This window comes from Anastrepha ludens, chromosome 6, assembly GCF_028408465.1.
Source record: "Anastrepha ludens isolate Willacy chromosome 6, idAnaLude1.1, whole genome shotgun sequence".
In the NCBI taxonomy this organism is placed as follows: domain Eukaryota; kingdom Metazoa; phylum Arthropoda; class Insecta; order Diptera; family Tephritidae; genus Anastrepha; species Anastrepha ludens.
In genome coordinates, this window is record NC_071502.1 from 40,281,015 (window position 1) to 40,305,095 (window position 24,081).

Here is a 24,081-nt window from a genome sequence, read left to right on the forward strand (position 1 = left end):
CCCTTCATGTAATTGTTAGTACAAAACGCAGTATTACTCATACGCCCCAACCACCCAATTATCCCTATCAACTCACCTATTTTCTTTTAGTTACACTTCGTAAGCTGACACAATCAATCTGGTGCGCCCAACTTCTTGCTATCCCGCGCTGGCCCTTCTATTCTCCTTCCTACTTCTTTCCCTCCTTTCCACCCTCTCCTCCCTTAGTCCCATATGCTCTTACACAAATTAAACACCGATGGATAATTTATTGTGTAACATGGCGAGTAACAGTCGATACTCGTCTTATAATTGCTTAACTTCGTGGGACTCATATGACAAGATACCAAGGTGAGTAATGGCAATGCAATGCACAATAGAAAGGTGCACGTGTATTTGTGTGTGTGTGTATGTGTGTATGTGTATATACTAGTATGTGTATGTTGGTGCCACATATTCGATATACGCTTGTACTGGGATTATTTGGAGTGCTTCCTTTGATTTATATAAGCACATAAATATATATCCTTACATGGCATTGATTCGAAATAAATTAAATTTACCAAATATAATGGGGATTTATATCCAAGCTGAAGACATAGTACAATTGCTTATTGAGCCAAAGCCAAATGAAGATCTGTATTTCATCAAACCCTTTTGAGTGATTCATAGAACCCACTAATTATGTTATATCTATGAATACTTATACATACATCAAAAGAAAAAAAGGTAAATTAATAAATTGACTTTCGAAAATCATAAAAGTAAAGTAAATTTTTTCAGGCAAGAAATATAGAGTTTGTGCTGATGGGATTACGGGATATTTACATTGTAAATTTAAAATTGAAAAAAATTTATTTAAAGCTAGGCACAAAAATGTGCCTTAATGAAATATTTTTTGAAGATAGTTATAGAACCAGCGGCGCAGATTTTTTAATCATGAGTCTTGCAGACGAGGACTGCGTAAGAATTTTTGAGCGCACAGTATTGCGTAAAGTTTACCCTTTTTGAGTGTTTGGCCGAGCTCCTCCTCCTATTTGTGGTGTGCGTCTTCATGGCGTTCCACAAATGGAGAGACCTACAGATTCATGCCGACTCCGAACGGCAGATATTTTTTATGAGGAGCTTTTTTATGGCAGAAATACACTCGGAGGTTTGCCATTGCCTGCCGAGGGGCGACCGCTATTAGAATTTTTTTTTTTTTTAATTTCTCATTCTACGTTCTCTCTGGGAATTCCGAATGGTAGTCACGCACCAACCCATTCCATTACGGCAGTCGCCCTATACGCATTATCCTCTCAAAATTGGCTGCATCGCTTGATGTTTTTGTTTTATTTATGGCACTTCTAGTCAGCAGCAATCGCAGCGCGAATGAAATGCCCCACATGTTTGAAACTACCTCGCTTTAGAGAAATCTGATTTCATCGAATAATAGATCTCTGACGTAGTGTATACGTCGTATCCGCCATTTTCTTTCCACTTCATTAGCAGCATTTTACACAAGCCTTCAAACGATTAGGCCATCGGTTTCCATGGATATTGGCGTAGCTGTTCATATTCTCCAATTCTGACCACAAACTGTAGTCCATGATTTCAGATCTGGACTTTCAGGAATATGGTTTTTTAGTCACTGTTGGGTGGTTTTCGCCTTATGGGCTGGAGCGGAATCTTGTTGGAAGATCCAGCGCTATCCATTGAAGAAAGTACTGCTCAACTGCTTCACCACGCCTTCTAAGACATCCTATTGGTACACTTTTGCCGCTGTGATTACTCCTTTTCCGTAGAAATGAAGAGATGTAATGCATTTACAAGACACTCCCCATGAAACATTTACGGAGCCTGGATGGTGGCCACGCTGAACTCTAGGAGAAACATTTTTTGCGTATTGAGAATTTTTAGCATAGATTTCGTCGTTTTGCTTAATAAAAACTTCTTCAACATTAAAAATTTTCTCATCTCGCCGTACGCATAGCTTCCGGGAAGATAAAAACAATTCAGGTAGTCCGACTTATTCATGTTTTCTTATAAAAGCTTATAGACGTCTAGAAAAAGTTGATTTTCTAACAAATATGTAAGTAAAAAGACTTTGCTATCAATTTAGAAAAAACCGCTTTGACACCAGTTGTTGCAGGAGTACACTCGTGGTGTGGCCACTACTAGAGCTGGGCAGTTTATCGGTATGACAACTGTCGCTTTTTAATAAATACATTCACATATTTATTTATCATTTGCTTATTTTCTATGTAAAATCTCTTGATTTTCTGTGTAATATCATAAATTAAATAAAAGTCTAGTTTTCTCAAAGGTATTTCCAACGCAGAAGCAAAGAAAATACCAACTGTTGTAAAGTCAAATATTTACATGCAGAGAATTAAACACGAAAGTTATTCTACCCATTTTCGTTTAAATCTACCCATTCTAGTCGAAATCTACCCATTTCGTTTATTCCATATCAAAACCAATTTCTTACAAATATATTTATTTACAAAGACAATATTTTCACACGTAATCGACAGTTTTTTTTTTACTGCATCTTTACTGAATATCCAAAAATATTTTCTTTTTAAACAAAATTTGAGCACAAATAGTTATATGTATTGTATAATTGGCACTGACACCTGTTGGTGTTCGCCGAGCTCTCCCTCCTATTAATGGCGTGCGTCTTGCTGTTGTTCCTTTAATGGCGGGACCAACAATTTCAAGGCAACTCCGAACGGCAGATATTTTTATGAGAAGCTTTTTCATGGCAGAAATACGCTCGAAGATTTTTGGTACTGCCTACCTTGAGGGGAGACCGCTATTAGAAAAAACATTTCACACGAAGACTCGAACCTTCGTTCTCTCCGAATTCTGAATGTCACGCACTAACCCATTTCGTCTAGGGCGGTCTTGTGCATTTACTCCATTCCAAAAATTGTCGAGCATTCGTTATTATACTCAAAATTTATCTCCTGGTCCTGATGGGATATTCCCCTGTCTCTTACAGCAGGGTGCACACCATATTATCCCTAATTTGACCAGACTATACAAAGCAAGCTTACTGCTAGGATATTTGCCTACAAAATGGGCTGAGGTTAAGGTCGTATTTATTCCAAAGGTAGGGAAAAAACCCGAACAATTGCCTAAATCATACAGACCAATTAGTCTCAGCTCATTTTTCCTCAAAACAATGGAAAAGATAGTTGATCAGTATATTAGGGAATACAATCTAGCTAAATTCCCACTGCATCGACTTCAATTTGCCTATCAACAGGGAAAATCCACTGAGACTGCAATACACAGCCTGGTAACAGTTATTGAAAAGGCTATTGAGTCCAAACAGATAGCTCTATGTGCATTTATTGACATATCAGGAGCTTTTGATAACACCTCCTATGAGGCAATCTATAATGCCCTATATCTAAAGGAGGTACCTGAACCCATCACTAGATGGATAATATTCATGCTGAAATCTAGGACGATCAGCACCGAACTAGGAGGAACAATCAAATCTATTAAAGCCACAAGAGGTTGCCCTCAAGGTGGCGTACTCTCACCTCTTCTGTGGACTCTAGTCATAGATGAACTTCTCCACAAACTGAATAACCTAGGATTTCACACTCAGGGTTACGCTGATGACCTAGTAGTTTATGTATTAGGCTGGCATGAGGAAACCATTTCGGATCGCATGCAGCAAGCCCTTACAATAATAAACAAATGGTGCACGGAAAAAGGGCTCTCCATCAACCCATCCAAAACAACTCTTGTACCGTTTACTAGGAGAAGGAACATAAATCTCAAATGTCCGACCCTTAATAGAACAACACTTGAACTCTCGACAGAAGCGAACTATCTTGGCGTTAGTCTTGTCAAAACGCTTACGTGGAACTCCCATATTGAGAGAGTTACTTCAAAAGCCACAAGGGCATTCTTTGCCTGTACAAGGCTTTTTAGCAAGACATGGGGACTAAGCCCTAGAATGATCTTCTGGACATTCACCACAGTTGTAAAACCCATAGTCACCTATGCATCTTTAGCATGGTGGCCCAAGGTCAAGCAAAGAAAGGCGGCAAACGAATTAAGCAAACTGCATCGTCTGGTATGTGTTGGCATTACAGGGGCTATGAAAACGTGTCCCACGGATGCATTGGGTGTGCTCCTGAACATACCACCGCTTCCAATTCTAATTGAAAGGGAAGCTCGCTCGAGTGCCTTAAGACTAAAAGGTATATCTGAACTTAAAAGTGGGAATATGAAAGGACATTTAAAGATCTTAGAAGACTTCCTACACAGTCCCATTCTTCATAGGGATGATATACTATCACCCAAACCAATACTCTTCAGGAACTTCCAAGTTATAATCAATGAACGAACAGACTGGAGAACTAACTCTATCACTTTCAAACCTGGCTCCCAGCTATGGTTTACTGATGGGTCCAAATTGGAAAATGGTAGAACAGGGGCAGGAATCAATGGGCCCAAATTCAAAAAATCGATTCCAATGGGATCCTACCCAACTATATTCCAGGCAGAAATACATGCCATTGAAATATGTGTGAGAGAATGCCTTAGGAGGAAAATGAGAGGTACTCACATCTACATACTTTCAGATAGCCAAGCGGCTCTAAAAGCCCTTCTATCAACAACTATCACCTCTAAATTGGTAAATGATTTCCTAAACCTTCTAAATACGTTAGGAAACCTCAACACAGTAACACTATGTTGGATTCCGGGACATGAAGGACATGTGGGAAATGAAATGGCTGATGACCTTGCAAAACAAGGAGCAAATATGCAACTTAATGGTCCTGAGCCTTTCTGTGGACTAACAAAAGGCCACATAAATGAATTCCTTAGGAAATGGGAAGAAAGAAAACTTGCCGCACACTGGCTAAACTGTGCCGGTCAGCGTCAAGCTAAACTATTCCTAAGTCCCAACAAAGGAATATCTGGCAAACTTCTCTCACTAAACAGAGTAGATCTGCGTCTTTTAACTGGATACCTTACAGGTCACTGCAGCCTGAGGTACCCTCTAAATAACATTGGTCTATCCGAGACCAATGTCTGCCGCTTTTGCGAAATGGACATAGAAAGCTCAGAACATGTGCTTTGTGAATGTCCTGCGTTGGGCAGACAAAGACTTCACCACCTTGGTGGTATCGTAGTATCTCCATGCAATCTTTGGAACAACAAACCCAAAACTGTGCTAAAATTTCTAAAAAGCCTAAAACTCTAGGGTTACAAAATAGGCCTTTCACAATAGATCAACTCTGGTCGCAGAATGGCCTTCTAATAATAATAATAATAATACTCCATTCCAAAAATTGTCGAGCATTCGTTATTATACTCAAAATTTAATGAACTGGATGTCATAAAAACTCTGAAGAAAAGTTTGAAATTTTAAATAAAATTTATTGAATTTTTTAAACAAAGTTAAATGTATTGCCGATACCGCCACACGAAATAGTTTTGTATTCCAATATCAAGTCTATAACTCATGGTTCACAAGACCTCTTTATGGCTCCGTAATTTCCTACAGAAAATCAACCTAAATCCAGTGGTTATTCACATTAAAAATATTGAGATGCTTCGTCGTCCTTCTGTTGTAGTCGAAATGCTGCAAATGCACTCGATCACGAGTGGTAACGTGACCTTTGAGTGAGCAAACTTATGTGCCATCAACCCGCATAAGAAGTCAGTAAGCAAAACGTCATCAACCTGCTAAAACAGGTATCCAAAAGGTTTGTCTAATATCACTAAGCACACCCTTTTACGAAGACCTGTGGTGTTCCCTCATTTTATAGGCTTCTAGATGTATTATACCGTTGCCGAGAACACATTACTTTTTGCAAGCGATCGCCTCCAGTCGTCGTTCTTCGCACTCTTCCGAACAATTTTTTGCCTTAAGAAGCATATAAAAAGTGTTTTTTTAAAATCTGATCCTCAGCTGTTGCTGCTTAGTCTAAAAAATTTCAAACACTATGTAAGAATTTTCATCTTCTCACTTTGACTCACAACCTTGCTTATTATTTATTTCATTCTTTCTATACTTATTATTGTTTATTAGCCAGAAGTCAGCGTGACCAGCTTTTAATACTTTTACGTATGTCCGCAACTGTATTCCTTTACTCTTTGATATTTAACTACGCACTGCTGTGAAAAGCAAAAGTCACAACTACCATTTATCAAAAGTAGCAAATGTCCATATCACTTGAACTTTCCTTTCATATGTACGACATGATAAAAGTTGGTGGATTGATATGAAAGCATTTGATTTCTGATTTTTTATGTGCATTGTTTTTATTATTTTGGGGAGTGAAGATTTATCTCTTCCATTTGTTTCGTGAGTCAAGTTCAATAAATACTCACACAAGTCTGGAATTTCCATTGGAAATGAACTCCTATCAAAGTAACCTAAAGCGTACCTGAAACACAAAACTGTGCAAAGTCAACATTCGAAATCGATAAATCAGTGTCAGAAAATATTTGAATATTCTTTGCCCTATAATTGAGGTTGCATGCTAAATGAGACTATTTACTGTTCGATTATTTATTTCCACTCAACACCGCTTACCAGCTACCCCATCTACTGCTCAAATGTTTGCGTATTGATTTACAACTGCATAAAATAGGTTCCCTGAACTTTGGTATACATTTGTCTTGAAAAAACGTTGCTACGGTCGCTGCTCCTTGAACTCGTTGCGACGAGCAACAGAAGCAAGTACTTTTCCTTAAGTAAAATCACTCACTTATTTTTCCCTTTTTTCTTGCTTTTGATTGGCAGGCATAAAAGCGGCATTGAAGTTTACTTACATAAAAAGGAGCAAGCAACCAAGCTGCTGCAGGCATTTGAACTCGAAATGGTTAACAAACTTAGCTTTGTGAATGCGGCGACGACGCTTCCTTTTTTCGCACAAAGTCAGTCAGCCGCCTCGGCTGCGTCTTAGCGTAGACTACTTAAATTGCACTTTCATCATCAATGGCTGTGGATGTGACGGCGGCGGCAACGACGGCGTGGCATTTCAAGTATCTGCTCTTGCTTTGTGTGATGTCGAAAGTAAGACTGTGTGTATGTGTGTGGCTTGCGTGTCTGCTGAACTCAATCAAAGTCAAACGAACCAAAGAAAAGCATATCAATTGCTTCAACAACAACAATAACAATTTAAATATTTAAAAGATTCAACAGCCTTTTGCCAGCTTTACGCTGCCGCTTCTATAAAGTTGGTTGTCCTTGTGTACTTTGCCAAAAATTTGTATGCCATCATCGCTCAGCAAAAGATCACATTACAAGTACCAAAAGATTTTAAATTGTCCCACAAATTGAATTATAAGCATAGTTTAACTCAATTTATCCTACTTACTTGTCTATTCATCGATTTTCCTTCAGATGTTCCGCCCAATTTGACACAGTGGCGTAGTACATTGAAATTAAACAAAAAATCAACGCTCTTGAATAGCTAAGTAATCCGCTAGATTTTATTGAATTTCTTTAAATACTACAAATTTGAATGAAAGCGTGGATTTGTTGCTTATTTTTCAGTTTGAAACAATGGATAAAAAAGGTCGCCGATTACTAGAATCATTTATAGTGAGTGACATAATGATGAGGTCAGGAAAAATTCAAAGGTTTTGATTACATTGACTACCATAATTGATAAATCTTTTAATTCAAATTACTTTTAATTACTTTTTTTAATTTATAATATTCTAATAAAAACCACACAAGTGCAAGTTTCAATCTTTCTGTAAAATTTTTAAACATTCAACGAATTTCCATCAAAATTTCTTACTTTTTATTCATAATTTTTAGAAAGTTTTTGAGTACGCAGTTTTCAAGCCTATTTTATTCTAATATAAGCAAAGTACAAAAGGTTCAAAATTGTCTTTGATTTTGATACTTTTTCTTTACACGATGTTGGGCATTTTCTGCGTTTAACGTAAGCACGAAAATTTTTGTTTATAAAAAAATGCGTAACACCGTCTGGGAAAAAATTTATCAAAATGGCCCTTTTAAGCCACCTCAAACCTACAACTACGTTACTAAAATAATATACTAATTAATGAGTTTAAAAACTGAATATCAACAATATTTTTAGACACTCGAAATAATCATGGAGTTCTGAGAAAAACTTTGTGGAACTCTTCTTTGTTTTTATGGAATTTTTGATCGACAATGAGTTTCCTTTTCGTACAACAACAACCAAAAGGGAGAAAAGTGATAAAAAAGGAGCCGCGCTATTGTTTTTTCTCGGTCTTTACATAGGCCAATAGTCGTAGCAGCTAGTCCCTCGAGTTTTGTAATTTAACTATTAATAATTTAATTAATAATAATAATAATTAAAATAGTAATAATGTGATATAATTATAAATGAATAAAATATTATAAATCGTCTTTCAAAAATGGCGTGTAGATGTCAGCAGTGAATAATTCCTAGGCAATTCCTTTTCTATGCCTTCTTTTAAATTTGTCGACTTGTTAAAAGTCTAGAGATGTGCAATTTTAGCCACGAATACAACACATTAAAATTGTTCAAACTTACTACGAAAATGGTCTTATAACGTATCCCAAGCGGTAGAAATAGGCAGCCCCCAAGGTGTGCATAAAAGAGAGTTACTCGCTATTTAAGAAATAGGCCGTTGACAAAAAGACTGACTCGAATACCCGCCAAATAACTGAACAAACGTGGTCCTATTGCAACAAATTCATAACTGATGAGTTATAAAGAAAACCAAGAGCAGATATATTCAGAACTACGTCAACAATAACCGGCCATTGGCCTTTAGGAAACCATGGCAGGAAGATGGAGTAGCCGTACGCGTAGAAGCAGCAATCAAGAAGAATCTAAGGAAACAGTCTTTCAATATCTGTGTGAGTGCCCAAGTCTGAGTATTCTACGACATAGAATTCTGTAAGAATTCTCGATGGTATAGTTAGCTTGAGAAAAGTATCGGAAAAGAAAATTATGTCGTCTATATTCTTTTCTGCAAGATTCATAGTCAAATCAAGATGGCTCGACTCATAAAAAGGAGTTGCTCTATATGTGGTGTATCAAAATGGCATCTTTTGTACTAATTAGGTCTGAGCTGTGTCACTCAGACAACACCTCAACCACCACCACCATCGACGAACGAGTCGACAATTCTAAGGCTGGTGGAAAAATTTCAAGAAACTGATTCTGTAGAGCACTGAAGAAGTACCAGCAGGCGAAAAACTGGACGTACTGTTGAGAATATTGCTACTGTAGCGCAAAGTAGCGCTGCACAAACTTCAACATGGATATATCGACGCACCCAACAATTAGGCATTCAGGAATCGACGACGACTTTTTGACAGATTTTATCTATTATCGAGTGTATGGCGGACATTTAATGCAGTAATTTTTTACATATTTTTGTTTAAGAGCCATATTTTGAATAAAAAATAGGGACACCTGAAAAATCAAAATTTGTACATGTTTTATTTTAAAAGAAAATATTGGCGCGTATTCAATTATTAAAAGTTAAGTGTGCTTAAACGAAATCTTTATTCTCACAAATTCCTTCTCACTTGCTTTTTATGTAACCCTTATAAATATATGCAGATGTGATTTTCTTCAGTATATTTGGGGCCATCAATGCAAAATTTAATCAAAATCGTAGTAAGTCCAGAAAAATGCTGAATTAAGATTTTCAGCAAGGCATACTAAAACTCTTGGGGTAGGTGGCTAACCCCAAGGCTCTTTTTTGGCCCAGCATTTACGGTCATCGATTATTTTCAACTATTTTAAAGTGACCTATAAGGGTTTTTTTTATTCAAATATATATTTGCTCTGAATTGCAAATGGCTTTTAATGTGAAGGTTTTTCATGGCAGAAATACACTCGGAGCTCCGCCATTACCTGGCGAGTGGCGACCGCTATTAGTAAAAACCTTTTCTCGTTCAAAATCCGGGTACTGCTGATTCGGCTGCAGTGAAATATATTTGTATGTATGTGCATATATATCAAACTTCTGGGCATTTAGTGCAGCACTAATTCAAACAAAAATCAGTAAATTTCGATGCTTACCAAAATATTATAAATATGTACTCGTGGGGTTTGTTTGTTTGCGGGATGAATTATTTTACTATAGTTGTTCAAAAAATAAATTAAAAATTGTGCTCTCATCTTAGGCCTTTAACTATGGACAACGATTCGAATAGACTACAGTGACCGATATTTTTGAGAAAACCGAAAATGATATGCTTTTTAATTTGATAAAATTATTCGATTCTTTACAACAGCAATTAATTATTTCAGCAATAGTCAACCTTTAATGAATTGGTTGTATGAAATGAAACATGTTTGGCTAACATTAAAGAATTAGTTAACTTTTTACTAGAAAATTCATAATAGTCTTTATGACAATTCTTTTGTAATAAATCCAATCAAACTTTTCAAGTATTTTAAATTCGCTTGACATTCTTCTTTTATTTCGAACCAACATATTTTTCCCTATTTTATAGAATTAAAAGCATTTTTTTAATACTGGGCTCCAATTGAAACTTTTAAGTACTTTAAAAAAGTCCAGATCGGATAGTGAATATCTAGAAATGTAGTGAAACCATTGAGTTATAATATCGCGCACATATCGATTTGCTCATGTATGAGAAGTATTTGATGGTGTAGTACTAGCAGGCGCAAAATTAATCTAATTTTACTAAATAAAGAAGATAATTTTTAGTGATAGAAATCTTTATTTTGAACCTTACGTGTTCCACTGCTTAAATGTTCGTATACTGTAGCTGTCTAGTTCACAAGTGCCCAATAGGATTGACTTCCTTCCTTCCAATAGCATGATTAATTTTGCGCCACCTTGTATGGACCCTAATCCTATATTAAGCAAGTAATAAGCCTAACGGAATAAAGTCCAATATCAAGTAGTTGCATGTTGCATGCTCCCAGTGGTCTTTCTACTGCTGGCGAAAAAGTGTAACCCCTATTACTCTCACCACTATAGTAGAGGAACACAGCGACTAGTGCTGCTTCTTCTGATGGTATTTGGATTGCTCTACGCACGCTAATATGTAGCACATCTTACAGGGATCCAGCTTCATTTGGAGATTATGACATTTCTGTAAGTAACTAATTTTCTTGCAATTTCCTGTTAGTAAGCAACTTCGCCCTATTTGTTATCTGTAGTACGAGTACAAAGCATTTTTATACAGCGAGCCGAACGAATCTGACTTCCTCACTCTACTTCAGATGTTGCCGAACAAATGGCCCGAAACCGGGTTCACGGAACCAAAAGGTGGATCAAGTATGTTGTAATGGTATCACCAGAATTCTCATTTTGTTATGAATACGTGCCCAAATGGGTGTTTAATTCCTCTTCAAATAGTGCTTAGCAGAAGTTAGCAATTCTGAGTTGGTTCAATTGATTATTATTATTTCTGAGTACAGTCCATTTACAAAAACAAATCTAGAAAATAAGCTTAAAAATAGGCATGAAGAACAAGGGTATTTAACTTGAACTGAGTACAAAGTAATAGATTCGGGCCCCTTCCAGTTTAAGGAAAGTAAAATTAACTCGCCACTTGCGTAAAATCTACCACTTATTACTAATATTTTGTACCGAGCACCCCCTATTATCATCATAGTAGTTCAATGATCTGTATATCTGTACATGTATGTGAAAAATAACATTGTTGGGGGAACGGAAGATGCGCGCAGTTGACAGGTTGCGCTGTCATCGCTGATTAAGTGCGTGAAATTGAGTGAGAAAATGTTCGCCTAAGTCATCTCACAAACACATGTGTGCACAAATACAAATACAAGTGTGTTTGTACACTTAGAAATAATAAATCTGCACATACATTTAACAATGACGCAATAACTCATTTGAACAAAGGCAGATTGGTGAATAGGACGTCATTTCAAAATTGTTTGATTCGCGCGGTGACGCACTGTAAAGAAAAGAAGAAGCAGAGAATGTAAAAAAATACCAGTTACCTGCTCTTGATATTTAAGGAATTAACAACGAGTAACGTGAGTACTTCAAATACATACACTCCCATACATATTTATGCTCAAATTTTCCAAGTAAATAAACGAACTTTCAACTTCTCAACTTTCAGTATTCGAAGAAGTAAATAAATTCTCTACACCTACAATCGACCGCTGACAGCGCACACCACGCTATGCTCCTCGCTAAACTTTCGTCCTTATGGCTCACATAAACTTAAAATTTAAGAGCAAAATTGTGTCATGCACATCTTGTAGTTAGTATGCAAGCTCATGGCGAAAATGCTGTGAAGGTCGTTATTTCTATATTTTGGTAGAGTGCAGCCGTTGTAGCTGATTGACTTTGTGCGTAACCCAACATTCGGTTGGTGGCAGGTTCGCTGGCCATTGTACACATACAACGAAGAATTATGGAAACAATTCTATCTACTAATAGCAGTTGCCGCAGTGGCCACCTTCCGAGTATCTTTCTGCCAGGCAAAATACCTCTGTCCTTTCGAGGTGGAACAAAACTATGCACGGTATTAAATAACAATAGCACAAAGATTTTTTGGCAAGTTTTGACCATTAATTTGATTCCCATTTAATTTAAATAATTTCAGGTACTCGTTATATGGAGTAACTGCAGAAGATCGCCGGAACAAAAATTAAGAAAAATCAATGCGATTTTTGAGCTACTTCAGACTTGCACTTTATTACACCAAAACTCAATGGGCTACTGATTCAAAAAAATTAGGTTAAAAAGTGAGAAATTTTATGATTCCTTTCCAATTTGCACAAACTTTGAAACTTCGATTTATTTGGTTTTTTTTAGTAGAGCGAACTGTGTTTTCATAAAAAAATCAACTCAATGGGCTACAAAACAGAATAACAGAAATTTTTCAAAAAATCAGGTTGAAAAGTGGGAAATTTTATTAATTTTTTTTCTAATTTGCACAAACTTTGAAACTTCGAGTAGTCAAAATTTATCAATGAACCTAAGTGCTATAGTTGTTTAATGCAGTGAAGTTCACCCAATTTTTAGGACAACTTCAATTTTTTTGTTTTAGAACACGAGGCAAATTAAAGGAGAAGATCGGCCAATCAATGCAGCCATGTAAAGATGTATGCGTCAATGCAATATTCGGGTGGACAGTGGCACACACTTTCCCATGGCATGCGTCGAATATACAAATTTTCAGAATCTCCCCCTTTCACGCCCTCTATCTCCATCTTGCTCTCTTTCCCTGTACATATAAATTGAAATGTCAACTAATTTCGGCGAAAACATAACACAGCCAAACAAGAGCAATAAAATTTGTAGTAAAATGAACATTTTTATACTGCAATTGCTGACGCGTTTGTAGTTTGCTGCTGTCACCAATCATACGCCTGAAGCTTTTACAGCAGTGTGCAGTAGTGCACTAGGGTATTACTTAAATTGTAATTGTAAATGAAAAGAAAAGAAATACGCTTGTCAATGTATATTAGCTAAATGCTTAAAATCAACAAAAGACGTTCGGTTGATAGTCGGTATTATTACATGACACAAACCCATGGGGTTAGCATATGGCCACCATTGGAGTCTTTGAAGAGATGAATAGCACTGAACACTCTCTCTGTGAGTGTCCTGCACTTGCTGGAGCAAGCCTAAGAATTTCGGGTTCAGATGTCATGAGAACTAGTAAAACTGGAGTATATTTTCAGATTTCCCAAAGAAGCTGAAAAATTCTTACCGTAATAGCTATCTCTGCCTCTGTCTCTATTCTCCCCATCTCTTTCCATCTATCACTTCTCTTAATAGGAATATGAATAAGTTCGTGCGGTTTTACAACAAATGGCGTAACTTGATTATTATTCCATCGATCCACATTTCCAAACATTCATTGGAGAGCTACTGTCGTAAGGCACAAACGTCAGTATAAGTTTTTTATTTGAAGCGTAAACAACAATATTTTTACCACACTTGAAAATGTCGAATTTCGTGCCAAATAATGTGTTTTTGCGGGGAATTCTTCTTCATTATTTTAATATGAAGAAAAAAGCAGCCGAAAGTCATCGTATCTTGGTGGAAGTTTATGGTGAGCATGCTCTATCTGAGCGAACGTGCCAGAAGTGGTTTGCACGCTTTAAAAGTGGTGATTTTGGCTTGGAAGACGAAGAACGCGAGGGTGCGCCGCCAAAGTTCATGGATACCGAATTGGAGGAATTGCTCGATCAAGATCCGGCTCAAACGCAAGAAGAGGTTGCAAAAACTTTGGGAGTTGATCAATCAACCATTTCCAAACGTTTAAAAGCCATGGGAATGATCCGAAAGGTAGGCCATTGGGTGCCGTATGAATTGAAGCCAAGAGACGTTGAACGCCGTTTTATGGCATGCGAACAACTGCTTCAACGGCACAAAAGAAAGGGTTTTTTGCATCGAATTGTGACTGGCGATGAAAAGTGGGTCCATTACGACAATCCAAAACGTCGGGCAACGTATGGATACCCTGGCCATGCTTCAACATCGACGTCGGCGCAGAATATTCATGGCCTGAAGGTTATGCTGTGTATCTGGTGGGACCAGCTGGGTGTTGTGTATTATGAGCTACTGAAACCGAATGAAACGATTACGGGGGATGTCTACCGACGACAATTGATGCGTTTGAGCCGAGCACTGCGAGAAAAACGGCCGCAATACGCCGATAGACACGACAAAGTTATTTTGCAACATGACAATGCTCGGCCACATGTTGCACAAGTGGTCAAAACATACTTAGAAACGCTCAAATGGGATGTCCTACCCCACCCGCCGTATAGTCCAGACCTTGCGCCATCCGATTACTATCTCTTCCGATCGATGCAACATGGCCTGGCTGACCAGCACTTCCGTAATTACGATGAAGTCAAAAAATGGATCGATTCGTGGATTGCGGCAAAACCGACCGAATTTTTCACAAAGGGAATCCGTGAATTGCCAGAAAGATGGGAAAAAGTAGTAGTAAGCGATGGACAATATTTTGAATATTAAATTTGTAACCATTTTACGTCAATAAAGTTTCAAATTTCGAAAAAAAACCGCACGAACTTATTCATAGTCCTATTACAATAAAAAATGTTTTTAAATATTTAAATTCGCTGTATACTATAAGTATAAGCATGAAACGAAAGAAAATATTTTCGACTATTAAAAAATGTTTCTTCCGTTGCGCGGGGTCAAATATATCATAGTATAACCATGTCCTTTGAAAAACGGGTCCGTAAATATCAATGAAATGTCTTAATGAATTGTTAAGGAATATAGATATGCTAAAGGTTTTAGTTAAAAATAAAAACGTTAACTGATTTTTTTTTATAACTGACTGATGGTTTATTTAGAAGTAAATTTGGACTTCATGCATCTACTTATTAAAGGTTATATTCGACATTTCGCGCAAGAACTGATGCGTTGCTATTAGCAGCATTGCCTTTTAAAATTAACATTTGAACAAAAGGTATGTATGTATTTGTAATAATGAAAACCTCAACTTCGTTCTTCTTGCAATTTAGGAAAAGATTAAAATTAATAGTTGAACTATCCACCTACGAAGTAAAGTATACGCAGTGGATACCCCTGCATACGTTTCTCCTTAGAAATTTTATAGTGCTTTAAAAAATTTTATTGCTGAGAAAATGAATAACAGAGTATGCAGCATCGACATATAACGTTTATAAACTTACGTGCATATACAAAGTTTCTTGGAAAACAAAAAAGGTTGAAAGAGGAGAAAATTTGTATTATTCGGTAGTCTCTGAAGAACATTGGCTCTTGGGGTATTAAATAGCTTTTTCGGACAAAAACTGCACCGTAACAAAAACTATGGTAAAAATCTCCTCGGATAGTCAGGCCGATGGAGGCAGTTTACGCAGATCAAAGTGTGCTCCGGATTGCCTGACATCTCTAAATGATATTAGCACCGTCTTCAAGGTCAGCCTTACATATATGGGTTCCGTGACAAAGAAATATTGAAGGTAATTATAAGACCGATGAGCTGGCCAGAAAGAGTAATAATCTTCCACTGCTTGAAAACAGAGGTAATATTCCAATATTCCAATTTCTATGCCAATATGCAAATTAAGGATGAAAGATAATATTCTCCAGGAGGCCAATAGGTGATGAAGAGAAGAAAATACTTGTGTTACACTCAGGCTAATTTGGCTGCAAATAGATAAGAAAAGATCAAGAGAATTGCAACCCCTCAAGAGAAAACATCTCAAAGCTCGTGACATGTATACCAGTCATTGTCCGTTAGGTAGGTACTCCTTTAGGTTAGGAGCATTTTCTTATGAATGGTGCAGAAGTGGTTGCCTCGTCTCTCAAACAGTAGAACACTTCCTTTGTATTTGTCCAGTCTTAGTTAGAAGCAAAGCAAGGTTGTGAGGAAACTGCATATTTAACTCTTTAACGGAACTATCCGGTACTGGGATAACACCTATCCCACGCATCATAAGAGCACACAAACAGTTCCAGGATGAATAAACAAGGAGGTTTCCATGTGACACAGTCATACCACAGCAAACCTACATTCTCTACGTGAGTTGGCTATTCTAAACTGACTGCCACAGAAACCTAATCTAACCCTTTAACACCCTGTTCCAGTAAAAACACCAGCGAAATTTTTCGACTTTGAAATGTTGGTAGTATCCTTCTTAGGGCTTTGTTAATTTTTGAGTCAATTTTAAGATTCCGCAATTGAAACAGAAGTACTCGTTTTTATTGCTAAGAAGATTCGCCAGCTCTTTCGTTTCGCTTGCGGCCAGCTTTGTATCTCGATAACGCTTGGTGTCAAGTCTAGCGATTGCGAAAGAGTATCTTATCTACTATAGTAACTACCACCAACTCCTAGAAGCCTCTGATGTGACCTGCGGTTGCCTTGATGACACTCCAATTCCGTCTTAACCGCTAGCCATCCCTGCCCGCTCTCGGTCAAGCTGCTACTTCAGCCTGTTCAGTTGTGGGCCGGAGAGGTAAAAAATAAGTACTTGAACCTATAGAGAGGCTGCACGTTGTAGATTACTTCCTTTCAGCTCCACCAAACACACATCAAAATCTACTTGGCTATTAATTCGTGTTTAGCGATCGCTTAAGCCAGCTCGGCCCTGGATCAACTACGTAACGTTTCAACATAGAATTGCTGACGACCCTATATCAAGCTTTTTCCTGTGACCACCTTTATGCCGATGATTTCAAATGATTTTTTGTCCGAGCTCACGATTTCTTGTTTTATAGACATTTTCGACGATTGGCCCATGAAAGATTTTCAATAGATATCTATTATTTCGAAAGCGGTACGCAATTAAATGCTTTGAACTCTAGCCTGGTTTTCAGTGCCCTAGATTTACTGGGAAACACTAAAAAAAAAAATATAGCGCCTTAACATTTTGACAAGTTCGTCCAGGATTTTTATATGAAGTGTATGTGCACGACCGTGAAGGAAAAAAATCAACGGTAGCTTTTAACACCTATAAACTTGCGTTCTATTGCACTAGAATTGAATTGGTAGTGACGAACCAACGCATTCGATTATGGCGGCCGACGTTGTACACTTATATGTGGGTTATATTTCAAGAACTTCAAACTCCTTTTTTAACATTGTGGGATATTCCACCAAACTTAATTTACATCGATTTTATTTGGCCGATCTTAGCATCTCAATTTGTGAAAATTCAAATCATCAAGGGCTAAAAGCCCTAATACTGCAAACTCACACACAAAGTTGAAAGAATTTTATGTTCCTGAATTTATTTGACCTTTCGCTAAAAGCATTCGCCGAGCGTTCCGCCCAAAATTGATGCACTTCTTTGTATATCATTCCAAATACCTCGTTTCATTGTTATTTGCTTTATATGGCAAATGGATTTAACAACATGCCCCGACGGAGTTATATGTGTGTGTGCATATATACAATATGTGTGTATGCATGTGGTGCACCCAAAGTTCCGACGCTTTGCTGCAGCAAGTAAAATAAAAAAAAACTTCTTAGCCGTTCACATGCATTCTGTCATAGAAATGATCGTTTATATATATAAAGGGTTGTGAAAACTCAACGGACAAAAAAGCACAAGGCGGTAAATGGAAATTGTTACGTAGGCGTTATGCGGCATTTGAGGGAGCAAAAGCGTCGAAAAAGTTAAAATTTGTTGAAAAATAAATAAAGGATTTTATGTTTTTGCACCACCACATAGCACTTTTTCGCAAAATTATCAACTATAAATGAATTTCTGGTAAAGAACTAAGCAAATATCGCTTAGCAACCAGCGTATTGACCGGATATGATGCCAGCTCCCTTTTATTTATTTCAAGGATTCAAATTATCATTTCGAGATACCTGTTTTCAGTCAATAGAAAACACAAAAGAAAATTTTCATCGTGCATTAAAGTCGATTTTTTAAAACTTCTTAGTGTATTGCATCAGAAGGGACCACCTTTTAAGCCGACAAAATAAATTTATATAAATAATAAATGTTTTGTGTTTTGCCGATCAATTCCTGGTACTTTAATAGTACATATTCGATCTATACGAGCGCATATACAGCGGAAAAAATAACTAAGAGCAGGGGGATTTTTTTATAGTCTTTTGTAGTTTTTAATATTTATTGTACAACAATTTTCTAGTTAGGATTTTTCATCTAAATTTTGAACTGCGTATTCTGAAATTTTTGAAAAATTCCGAGTACGCAGAAAAATGGCTCATAAAATTTTATTAAAATAAAAGCAAGATTTTAGCGGCTTCAATTTATTCCATATCAAAATCTTCTTGTGGAAAAAACGCAAGACCGTTTGCGAAAATAATTAAAAGGAATCAATTCCAGTTTTTATAAATTTTACTAATATAGTTGTATGTAAAAAACCGCAATAGCTGTCGCCATAAAAAAAAACAAAAAAAAAATATTTTAACTAATGGGATTATTTAGACACTTAAAACTTGCACTTGCATCAAAATTGTATGAGCTATTCAGCTATCAGATTAAAAGTTCAAAATTGAAATGCAATTTTTTTTAATTTTTCTAAATCTCATATGCAGTTTAATAGCTTGATTTATTATTAGGTTTTTATGGTTTTGGCTAAGGATGAATAGTATTAAAAAAAATAATAATAAAAAATATTAACAAAAAAATTGTAGCTCGAAAATTATTGTCAATATTATATTTGAAATAAATTCACCTCAAGGTGAAATAAATTTGCTAAAGTCAAGTCGAAACATGATGTATTAATGCCATGTTTTTATTTTTGTAAAATAAAGTAATTGCCTAGCAAAAAAAAATTTTGAAACCATACATTTTTCGGGCCTCTGACTACCCCTAACCCCTTAAGAAGGCCAGTATTACTAAAAAAATTATCAAACCAACTTCAGTACGAAAAACACAGTAAATATTAAAACAAAATCAACAGGCCCTCAGTTATGCTCGCCACTATACATAGGCAGTCGCATATAAATATATTGTACAAGTGTATGTGCATATACACGAAAACTATTAAGTGTATGCGCGTACAAAGTTTTGTTCACCACCGCATACGCCGCGTTACCGCGTTGCCCCTAAATGTATGCTTTTACATTGTATGTCGCAAATGTAATTAATTCCATTTACACTTGTATGTACATATAGCTGGCATAAAACAAAAAAATACCAGAATATTAAAAACCGATATACTGTTTTTTCACCAAAAAAATGTCGTTCGAAACATCAACACCAATAATAGCAAATAGTTTCATTGCAACAACAATACCAACTTCAGTCACAGTGTCATTGGCAATTTGCAGTTAAGATAGTCAATGTTTTAGTGACGACATGCTTTTAGCTGTAAGCGATCGGAATTCCTTCGACTGATATACAATACGGTTGACATTTATTTGTTATGACTTTGCGTTTACACATACATACATATATATTTATCATATATGCATAGTTACGCATCCACAAAATGCATGTGAAAATGCTATGCTATTAAAATTTTTTTCTCAAATCATTCTCTGTTCGTAATTATAATATTATTATAGAAAGTGAATCGCAACACATATTGATAAGTTTTAATCGTATTTTTCACAACAATTAAATTAACACTTTTTCACTTTAAATTTATTTCATTTTACAAGAAACTAATATGAATACAAGTTTCAAACGTTGTGGAATATTTCCAATTTCTAACAAAATTTCACATAATTTACCGTCAGACAAAAACAAAATTATCAAAATTCAATAAGAATTTTGAGCCACTATGAGCTTTAAAGTACCAATAACTTTTTTTCATAAAAAAATGTATGTTACGTTACAATTTGGTGGCGTTTCAAGCCGGAAAATAGGCCAATAAAACTGCGCTAACTGTTTGAGCCGGCATTTGCGCCAACCGTCATTGGGCCATATTTTTACCGAGAAAACGAAGCGGTCGATGGAATCCGATATCGATGGATGTTGGCTCATTATGTCTGCCCGCAAATGCGAGAGAAAGATTCAAACGGTCACTGATTTCAACAATATGGTGCGCCATGCCATACTGCGAATGCAACAATTGAATTTCTGCAACGAGAATTCTCGGGACGTCTAGTATGAAAAAGAGGCAACATCGACTGGTCCCCCAGATCACCTGACTTAACCCCCCGGACTTCTTTTTGTGGAGTTATCTGAGAAGTAAGGTTTGCGCCAACAAGCCGTAGACTATTCACCAGTTTAAGGCACACATTCGAGCAAAAATCGACGCCATAAAACCCGAAATGCTGATGACAAATGCAGAAAAAAGATTGCTGATAATGGTGACTACTTGATGGATATTGTACTCAAAATAGCTTTAATAAATTGTAAATGTAAAATTGTACAAAATTTGTGAGCATTCGGTAAGGATAGATTAGGTCAGCCTGGTTGGCAATAAGCCACGCATAGACGTTTTGGTCCCTAGCGATACGAGATGGAGACCGACCTCTATGAATACTGAAAGTAGACATCATGCAGGATGTCAACGCATTTGGCGATTTAAGCAGAGCTGGGAGATCCATTTTTGAGGCGTCCTCCAGACCCTCAAACAATGGGGCTCCCAGGCATTTTAAACGCGATTTTAATAATGCCGCACAGACGCACAGAGTGTGTTCTAGAGTTTCCTTAACCTCCTCTCTGCATTACCTGCATATGTCCGTGTTAGCAATCCCCATCTTGTACGCATATGCAGCCAATAGATTATGACCTGTTAGCATACCTATAATAGTTCTGCAGTCCTTTTGCAAGAGCGTAAGTACGAATTGAGTCAATTTTTTGTCGTTAGTTCTACACATAACTTTTGCTCTTTTGCATGAGGTCAAATTAATCCGTTGTAGTCGTCAATTTCGTTGTATATTGTATTTAGCGGTTTTGGTATCCGCTCTCTTTTTCAAATGGTAGTCTAACAGCACCTTTTGCTATCTCTTCTACTATTTCGTTCCGCATAATGCTTTTGTGACCAGGCACCCAATAGATATACAGTCTCTACTGTTTGCGGCTAGCCTTTCTATGACCTCCCTGCTCCGTTGAACATTTTTGGACTTAATACAGTATCAGCTTATTTATTTTATTGCTGCTTGGCTGTCCACGTATATAGTATATTAATTGTTGTGTTCTTTCTTGTTCTTGTGTAGGCTAGTTCCACGGCTTTCCCCACAGCAAAAACTTCCGCTTGGAAAAGTTGCTTGATAGGCTGCCTTATCCCTAGTTTTGAGCAGTAAATACCCGCTCCCACTCCACCTGAAGTTTTAGAGCCGTCTGTGTACATGTGAAAAGTCTTATGGTCACGCTTTATGCCTTTGTGCCATCCCTCCTCTTAAATTGTAGTGCGAAACCTTCTCTCCCAATTAAATTACTGAGTCATGTAGTCTGTGCAACCTGAGCTCCACTTCCCTATTGAGCTGTGTCCGAAGGTTCTACAGGTGAATACTGCCGCACTCCCTAATCTCCTCGTGGATTTCGCTGCCAGGTTTTCCGCCATAAGATCAATAGGCGGCATGCTGAGTATCATTTCCAGCGCCGCCGTTGGAGTGGTTTTTATCGCTCCTGTTATGCATAGAGCAGCAAGTCGCTGAATCCTTTCCAGTGGCATTAAGTATGTCAGTTTTCTTGTCGCAGTCCACCATACTAGGAAGAATTCGGTAAAGTTTCATCAAAATTTCTTTTTATATTTTTTACCTAGAATTTCTGAAAAAATTTGTGGTAAATAAATTTTGGTATAATAAAGAGCAAAATTTAAATAGATCAAAAATCACACTGAATTTCGAGAATTTCTTTTGGTCGCGGTCTTGAACATTTTCTCCATTTAACGCTTACTCTACATTTTTTTATACAGAAGAAAACAACCAATACCCTTAGTAGTCACCTAAAATTATCAAAACCCAATTCAATTTTTGAACCGCTTAAAACTTCCCCTTTACCGAAATTCAACGATTTACACTGCATACCCGAGTTTTCTTCTAATATTGCAGTTCTGAGTTGGAAATCAAAATTCCAAATTTTGATGAAAATTTCTCAAATTTTTAAAAATTGCGTACGAGTATGAAACTTCGCTTTATGAACTTTGTTGTTTTTCTAAAACTAATTGAAATTGCGAAATAATTAAGTTAGTTAATCAATAATTAATCAAAAGTTATCAATAAGTGGTGTACACTTTCTCTTGACACTGACAGTACATATTATGGTTATAAAAAAAATTTTCACATAATAATAGTCACATATACTTGTATATACTTTGCGCCATAACTTTAAAAATTACCATAGAATTTGCATAGGAAAAAATTCAATTTTCTTTAAATTGGTATACATGTTTCACAAATCGATATTAGTTATACTCCTCTCTTAATTTTCTCTCCACAAATATTCAAAAATTGATACTAAAGATAAAATTAAAAAAAAGAGTATACTATTTTCGTTTTATTTTTTTATTTTTAAACTAGTTTATATTTAAGTAAATAGTAAATTTTTTTGGCTTATGTTGACACTTAAGGGGGAGATCAGTTATTTGAAATTTTATGTTATGCTTCAAGTAGATCGGCACAAAATGTATAAATTTATGAGTATTTCAGTGTCCGTTGCTCTAGGTCAGATTTCTGTACCTATTCCACTTTAAAACGTTCTTCTAAAATTTGTTATTTTTAAGATCATGTATGCCATAACTAAAAATCTGCAGAACCAGTAGGTAACTAGGGGAAAAAGGGTACTTTGATTTTATTTTTTAATGTTTCTGTTACGAGATCTATTGCCACTCCCCCCATTTTCATTACTTTGCAATGAAAATTTAGGAAAATATTGCTCAAATGTTGCATTATTAAATGGAAATTAACTCAATGATAGAAAGATAGAAAATTCTAAGTTTTCTCTGAAATAGTTTTACACCCCCACTCGCCCTTATGTTTCGATATTTGAAGAAAAGTTGTAGAAATAAACATTCGAAAAAGGTTTGCATTCCAGGTAACGCATTGAAATTGATAAAGCTTCCTGGGATATTTTCCAGGCCTCAGTTGCTAGAAACTCACAGTAGATACCTGGAATTTATACTTTCATACAAGAAATACACAAACAAAAGCGAATTCACTGCAATCAAACCAAATTAAAGCCAAATCATGACCACTTTCCGCGAACAGCTGTTGCTCTAGAACATCTGTCAAAACCACTCAAACTCTACAACCGGCGTCATATTCTCGCTGGCTCATCCGTTCAGCCAACCAGCCACTCATTCAGTTGGCCGCTGTGTATCGCAGCGAATTTAAGCTGCTTTTGAAACGATATAGCATTTAATCTATCTCAGTCTCATCCTTCCCGCTGTGTTTGCTGTCTACCAAATAGCTGCGATTTTTAGCCACACTCAAGCATAGCAACAGCAATGCCGAAATGTCATGAAATTTGCAAAAATGCAAACATGCCGCAGATTTTGCTCGCCAGCAGTTAGAAATTCTTAGATGTTATACAGGGTGACCCAAATGCAGATATTAGTTTGATTCATAGGTGTATGCAATGTTTAACGCTGATTGGTTATTGTCGCTCATTTGTCATTGTCAAGCGCGTGTTGCAGGTAAGAATTTGGTGAAACCAATTTGCTAACCTAACCTAAGTCAAAATTTCACTTAAGAATTTTTAAAAATAACTTCCATTCTACGCCTAAAAGCTCCATTTGGTTATTTGGCTTAGAAGT

General features: G+C 36.6%; 1 protein-coding gene across 1 annotated transcript in view; it reads left to right on the forward strand.

Annotated features, from left to right (window-relative positions):
* The first annotated feature begins 259 nt into the window (after positions 1-259).
* LOC128867027 (potassium channel subfamily T member 2) overlaps positions 260-24,081 on the forward strand; it is a 174,563-nt gene continuing 150,741 nt past the window's right edge. The window contains exon 1 of the mRNA XM_054108119.1: positions 260-330. Coding sequence (XP_053964094.1) covers positions 260-330 — 71 coding nt within the window. The remainder of the gene's footprint in view (positions 331-24,081) is intronic.